The sequence below is a fragment of the Solanum tuberosum genome, unplaced genomic scaffold (genome assembly GCF_000226075.1).
Source record: "Solanum tuberosum cultivar DM 1-3 516 R44 unplaced genomic scaffold, SolTub_3.0 scf00013, whole genome shotgun sequence".
NCBI classification, from domain to species: Eukaryota; Viridiplantae; Streptophyta; class Magnoliopsida; order Solanales; family Solanaceae; genus Solanum; species Solanum tuberosum.
Window position 1 is genome coordinate 536496 of NW_006238940.1, and position 7179 is coordinate 543674.

The 7179-nt window shown below is 34.8% G+C and overlaps 1 protein-coding gene across 1 annotated transcript; it reads right to left on the bottom strand.

Annotated features, from left to right (window-relative positions):
* Nucleotides 1-245: 245 nt before the first annotated feature.
* LOC102592961 (GPI transamidase component PIG-S) lies at nt 246-6604 on the bottom strand. The gene is made up of 13 exons (XM_006339945.2): nt 6332-6604; nt 5562-6234; nt 5160-5244; nt 4968-5057; nt 4746-4819; nt 4215-4299; nt 4039-4128; nt 2691-2821; nt 2224-2305; nt 2105-2152; nt 1783-1855; nt 1569-1672; nt 246-743 (listed from the first exon to the last, which is right to left on the bottom strand). Exons 1-13 carry the CDS (start codon nt 6510-6512, stop codon nt 627-629), a joined length of 1833 nt encoding a protein of 610 aa, XP_006340007.1. The 5' UTR covers nt 6513-6604; the 3' UTR covers nt 246-626.
* Between the last annotated feature and the right edge of the window lie 575 nt (nt 6605-7179).

Below are 7179 nucleotides of genomic sequence, written 5' to 3' on the forward strand. Positions count from 1 at the left end.
TATGTAATGATGAAGAACGATACAATCTATTCAAACACTATATTCATTAAAACAATATAGTAGACTACAATACAATACAATACATTATGAAACAATACGTAACAACCATCCAAAAAAAAAAGTGTTAATTACCAAACGTCCAGTGTGCTAGCCCGTTAATGGTGAGCAGGGTCCTAGCTCCTTCATTTTGTTTGTAATCTCTCTCAGACCAAAAATTATTAAGCAGGGGATGCTATACTTGTTCCTTTCTGTAGTAAGGAATGCCTCATCAATTGCTCAGATAAAGGGAGAATTTTGTTTCTGCATCATCATTGTGGCAGAGAAAGTTGATTTTTTAGCCTAAATTTCATCTCGGGGACAATGTTTTGCACAAAGCAAATTCTGCGCTGTAGTACAACATTGCACGCTAGTGTAGGAAGAAAAAAATATACAGGTGAATTTGTATCTAGTCAATTTTGTATAAAATCTTCATGGAATGTAGTGTACAACATCTCAATTCTCCAAAACTTTTCGGGTACACTACCGTCTACCACGAAAGGTCATCTCTCCAATCAAGCCTCACAAGCTTTTCCCACAACTTTTGCATTGTCCATGGACACCAGTTTTTGTGCTTCCACTCTGGCATGCTACTCAACTTTGACCTTGACCTTCCATGCAAGGTACTTTCTGTTTTCCACTTTATATCTTTTCCATTCTCTCATGACTGCAAGAAGCACATGCAGTGAAACTGGCAGAAAGAATGGCTGCAACAAACAAAAATAAACTTTTATTTCCTCCAACCCAAATTAATCTCCTTGTTGGACTGTAAGTGATGGAATGAGAATAAAATACACACTATAGCTACCATATAAGAAGAGATAGAATGTTAATCCCTAGTTGCTCTTCAAAATGAAAGAAACAGAAGTGGTATTGAGAAGTGCAAAATGAGTCCAATGCCACTCTTAAATTACACCAATGCAAAAAGCAAGTATATGAAAATCACTTAATTATGATGGTTTCCCAGGATAGAAGGGATAAAAGGTTCAGTGCTCTCAAATTTATCACTATGGTGTAGCATAAGAGTGTGAAAAGAGAATGACAAGCTAGAATTAGAACAGACAATTTAAAGAGCGTCGAGGCTTACTCTATATGTTAACTACCCACCCACATATTATCAACCTGTTCCAAGATATTTCTTATGAAAGTGACATGTATAAATCATTCAAGCAACAGCCCTCCCTTCAGCAGTTAACAAACATTAAATGTTATTTTCAAACACTTGTGCATTTAACAAATGCACGAGGAAAGAACCAATTGAATGGTGATATGCTGGTTGTCTTCATTGTGTTAACATAATTTCCATAAACAGAAGACATGCAGAACCGTCATCTGCTTCACATGCATTTGTGACCACATCCTACCTTTGACACGAAAGTGGAAGTGGTATAGTTAAGTGTAACGAATACAACATACTAAAAACAGATAAACACCAAGTCAATGGAAGTGGGATCTTATAGTTAATCATTAACAGTACTACAAGCATGTGAAAACCATGTCAATATATTATACTTTAGTGACACGAAGCTTACCGAATATACAGCAAAACAGTGCTCAAACGAGTAATAGCTCACGGACATCATAGATGGATGATAAAAGGCATCCTCTGCTAACGCTCTTGCTTTTCTTGAGGAAACTGTCAATAAACAAGAATAGTTTTTGGATTTTTTTTATAAAGAGAAGTGCAACGGAAATTACTAGTTGTAACCATGTCGAATTACTAATACCAAGGTGAAGGAAACATACCAGCAGAAGCATCAGAATATCCTAAAGACACATTGCCTAGAGATAATTTTGCAGCTTCAAGAGAATACTTTACCTGAACAATTATTCAGAATTACGAGTGCTGACAATTTACCAATATGTATTGATAGGTGATGTAAAAAGAGTTTACCAATATGTTAAAACCATAAAATTCCACAAGTAACATATCTTAATCGGCAAAAAAGATACTTTTTACTTACATAAACTCAAGAGAAAGCCATATAAATAATTAGGTTCAAATAAATACTTTCTAAAGTGTAAGGGGAAGTTACTTTTAAATTTCATGGTTGATTGAAACTCTAACCTGTTTTCCTATTTCATCCATGATTATCATCCTGGGAAGTGACTGAACCTGGATGGAGAAAAACTATCAAAACCTAAAAGTATGAAGTAAGCAGAAAGGAGTTGCAGCTGATGACCCACCAATCGAGAAAGAGATCCAAGGGTGGTGCCACACTGAAGAAGATTGAAACATGTGTGATGCCTAGATAACACGTCCAACTCCCTACAAGAAGAATTTTTAGAATGATATATGATCAAATACATGCACAAAGAATATCTACATCTAAATTGAACAAATTTGAATAAAAAGTGTCCATTGAAATCAAAGAATAGTTTTGCAAACAGAAAGCTGTATAAAACAACATAATACCAAGAAAAAACATTCAATCTCTGACTGCAACAAGGAGATGCGGACACAAATCGAAGAAAGGCTAAATTTTCAGTGACTTATACACTTAACATCCAATTTTAGATGAAAAGGAAATGGTTCTTATCAGATATCAATCCACTTACATCAGCGGCTTAGTTTTATTAAGGCAATCATGCAATGTTTTTAAGCTATTTCCTACATTCCATCTTCTTCCTCCTAAGCAGTATCTTAATCTTACCATTCTGCAAAGCCTTTGTCACTGGTTAAAAGTACAGATGTGGCGAATCCACCAACGTAAAGGCTCTCAGACTTCAGACCAAATAGTTGGCGCAACTGTCCCATGAAAACTTCAGAAATCATCTTCAAGTCCTGTTTCAGAGCATGCATTTCTCAATCTTAAGTAGTTAAATACCATCCAAAAAAACAAAGATATGGACATCACAGATGCTTTCTTTATTTCCCATGCAAAATGTAAGGGGGTCCATTCTAGGTCGTTCAATTAGAGAATATGTTGTAGAAGTTGCTGTATATCCTTTTTTTATTCAGTGAAAGTTGCAGTGTATCCTCATGCCCTCTTACCAGTGTTATCAAAAGTGAAAAGTGCAAAAAAGTTCTAAGGTCCGTTGGGGCTTTAAGCCGAAATAAAATGTGGGCCTTTAATGAAAAAGGCGCAAATGGAGAAAAAAAATACAAATATGTGTGTTCTGTCCAAGATTAATAATACTAAGCATGAATAACAAACATATGGACAAAGAACTTGAAAAAAATTATGATAAAGTGAAATATCAATTGTTTAGTGTCGCTTCGTCAAACACACTCATTGCCCATTGGCAAGGCAAAGTATGACGACACTGAAGTGCACATTAAGCAAGGCGAAGCGCTCAACATATTTTGTGCCTTGCTTCAGGGCTTAACCGCACCTTTGACAACACTGCTTCTTACTCTAGTGTTAGGGGAAGAAATCTATTGCACGATAGCAACATTATGCTCTGCTTGCTTAGTAGACAGATAAACATAGGAAACACACCACAATAAGTTTTAAAAAAGAATGAAGAAACCGGGAATCAATGTAGAAATTACTTCAACAGTGAGATAAGTTTGATGTCAATGTTGACAAAACCCATCTTAACAAAAATGAAGCTCCAAACCTCCAACTTGCTAAAGTTGACGAGAATAACTTATAACTCTGTTCCTCATTTTGGATTTATCATCCAGGTAAACATATTGTGAATGTGAAATCTCTCACACGTGCATGCAAGCACAAATATATTCAGCTACACAAACATGCCTAATATACCCGAGTTGCCAAAGCAACAAATTAAAGTGGAACTAAATACCTATGGACAAGACTGTAGACGCAGATGAGAATGCACGAATAACAGAAAAAATACAACAAATTAAAACCCATGTGAAGAATGCATGATATCAGCAGTGTAACACCTCCCTTCCCTTATCAGCAAAAAAAAGACCTCAAAAAAAAAGAATGGCCATGTCACATAACTGTATATTCTCAAAATCCTTTTCTCAATGAGGCTCATTCATCTTGACTTTTAAACTGTTAGACACCATAAGGAGAGGCTCCTTACCTCAGAGGAAATTTTGTGCCTGGAAAGATGTTGCATTTGAAAATTCTCTACACAGGCCGGTGGATTCCAAACAATAATACCTCCCCACATCTGGAATCAACTGTATTAAACTGCATGATAATATATGAAATGGCGGACACAGATAGGAACATCGAGACAGTAAATTTAATACTCACCGGAGATATAAAACCATTTGTCATGGAAATCTCTCCATTTGGCAACTGCAACTTTAGAGGGCACTCTTTTGCAGATGGCACATATCTGGCATTGAGAAAAACAAGTTACTATACTTTGCTAAATTTATCCAGTTAAATATGAAAGAACAATCATTTAACATGACTAGATTTTGCATAGTGCTCAAGGAACTCGTTTTCTTCTTTTTCAGAGTACATATCAGAAGTTGACCTTAAGTAGTAGACTTGCACAGGATTGGGCAGAATCCTCAAAGAGTAATCAAATATAGAATACAGTGGTGCTTCTCTTTTGCCTAAAAAGCATATTCAAGTCAACTAGTTCCAATGAAAATGAAGAGAGAAAAACACTTTAACGAGTAGATGCTATGCTAATGATATTCCACATACTATACTGTCAGTTCACAAATATCAAAGCATAAAAAGTTAACAATGCAATATCGGTGATAGAAGCTTCTGCAAGTTCTTTAAATGAAATATCCATTAAGTAAAGCTGTTAATGAATCAAAAACATACAACACAAAATGCAGGACTTTTGACCGCCCTCCAGCTGCTGTTGAAGTATCCAAGTGCCATTCATTTGAATTTACCTACAAAAACTCGGATATTATACAAATCAGGATGTTGTTTGAATTTCTGTCCTTTCCTTTTCTTTGAGAGGTTGGGTGGGGGGCCCTATTTGATACTTTGACCGTCAATAAGAATGTCAGATTCATAGTAGTCATTGAGTTAACTTACAAAGAAAGGAAGATCTTTTGTACTGAAAATATAGCTACCCTGTGTGTCATCCCAATATGAATATGAAGACTTTGGAGTATGATATAGAACCTGCAATACAAAAGAGCTCAAATTATAAGCTCAAAGGAACCAAAGAAAAGATATACCCTAAATCCTTAAGTGGTGTAAGAATGTAAAGGCTAGACAGTTAACCTGGCTTTCCACACTAATGTCAGCCACTGGTCTTAAAGCATCGACCACAGGAGCTAGCAGAATCTCATCTAATTCCTTAAAATCCCTGCAGATAGATGATAATATTTTAAATGAGTAAATAGAAAATATGTTTGATTGGGTATCAGCTAACCAAGGATAAACATACAACATTCATAAAATATGAACTTTAGCAACACAAAGTAAGCTACAAGCACATTAACCAATACATACTACATCGTTAATTCAAAAAAAGTAACCGAAACACCATACCATGACACGAAGAAAACCAATTATAGGCTCCATTATTTACAATGAGAAACAATGTGTAAGTAAATTAGGATCTTTGAAAAAAAAAGTAAATTAGGATCTTCGGTAACTAAAAAGAGAAAATGAGGTGATTACCAATCATAAACCCAATCATGTGGATCAGAATTCAAAAGACTGAAAGAAAGCACGACCTTGCCATCAGCACCTACTGGCATGAATTCCCCACGAATTGATCCTTCTTCCTTCCCACCATTCACAAACACTTTGATAAAAATCTCTGCCATTTTCTCAACAGCTTTCTCTACAGAATCATTTCCTACTATCCAAGCATGCCTATACTTTCCAACCACAATTCTAACGTCCTCCTGCTTCCTATTCATCACCACAACCGTATAAACCTTCCTATTCTTACTATCCAATACCGACTCCAAATACTCATCAAAATCCTCATCATGATCATTCACCTTATCAAATCCATTCAACATACCACACTGCCATTTACTGTTGCCATTTCCGCTTTCGCTGTGAATACAGTTGGAATTGGAATCAATTGTTACAGCCACAGTAACATTGTTACCACACGCGCCACAAGGTGGAGAATTTTCTGAAGTCAGTTTTTGCATATGAGAATCGATCAAAAGCCCTAGATCATTTACAGCAGTAATATCATCAAAGTTCACAAAAACTACTTGAAATTGGCAAGGGAACAACAAATGATTCTTCTCCATTTCGGTTGATAGTAAATCGATGTCTTCAAAAGGCAATGGTGCTCGGTAAATCTCTATGGACTTAAGTAAGAAAGGCAAAGCTGTATACATAAGAAGTAAAAGAAAAATATTATTGAAAAAAGAGAGTCTAATACACAGAAAAAGGATACATAAATGGAATGAAGAGTGTAGGAATACCGATGAGAAAAGAGATGAAAACAGTGAGAGTGAGAAATAAACGCTTCAATCCAGGCTTTGTTTTACGCATGGTTTTAGGGTCGAAATGTTCCTCTTCGGACTTAGTGTTTGGTGGATCGGAGGAAGTTGGTGCTTCAGAGATCTCCGCCATGGCTGAATCCCGAGAAGCTCCTTCCGGCATCACTGTGTAAATATGGCGAAGACGAAATGAAGAAAAGCTCTTTGTCACTATTTGACAAACAGTAAGAAATACGAGTATTATTTACGTCTTAGCTCAGTCGGTAAATTAATTTTAAATTGATGTTTTTTGTTTTTTTTAATTTTAGCAAATTTATCCATGATTCAAAGACTAATTTGAGTAGTATTAAGTATATCTTATATAGATTTATTTTTTATCTTTGTTTGAATTTTTTATTTTTATTCTTATTTTTCTTTATTTAGTAGTCTAAAATTATGAAGAAGAAAACTGTGCATGAAAAAGAAAGAAAAAATTTAAAACTTTTTTTTGGTCATATTGTAAATTTATATTTTATATCTATAAAAAGAATATTAGAGACATGTATGATAAATTCAATCAGAAAATGAGTGAAAAAGTAAAACTGACAGTCAAATTAATAAACTCAAATTATTTTAGAGATAAATATAAAAAACACATCTAAATTATTCCCGTTTTTAATATATACTTAAACTATTGAGAGTCTGAGTTTCATACATAAACGATCACTCATTAGTTTAAGAAACACATGTGTGTAATGCACTCTCTATTTTATTTGGAAAAAACCTTGATACATGACATTCCACATGGATAAAATATTCCACATTGACAAATATTAAATAATAAACTATTA

Excerpts from the sequence above, each read along its gene's own strand:
- LOC102592961 (XM_006339945.2), bottom strand. The coding sequence starts at position 6,512 with ATGCCGGAAGGAGCTTCTCGGGATTCAGCCATGGCGGAGATCTCTGAA. Across the intron at positions 4,820-4,967 it reads CAAAAGATCTTCCTTTCTTT|GTAAATTCAAATGAATGGCA; the intron begins GTAAGTTAACTC and ends GAGTTTTTGTAG. Across the intron at positions 2,153-2,223 it reads TTGGATCTCTTTCTCGATTG|GTTCAGTCACTTCCCAGGAT; the intron begins GTGGGTCATCAG and ends TTCTCCATCCAG.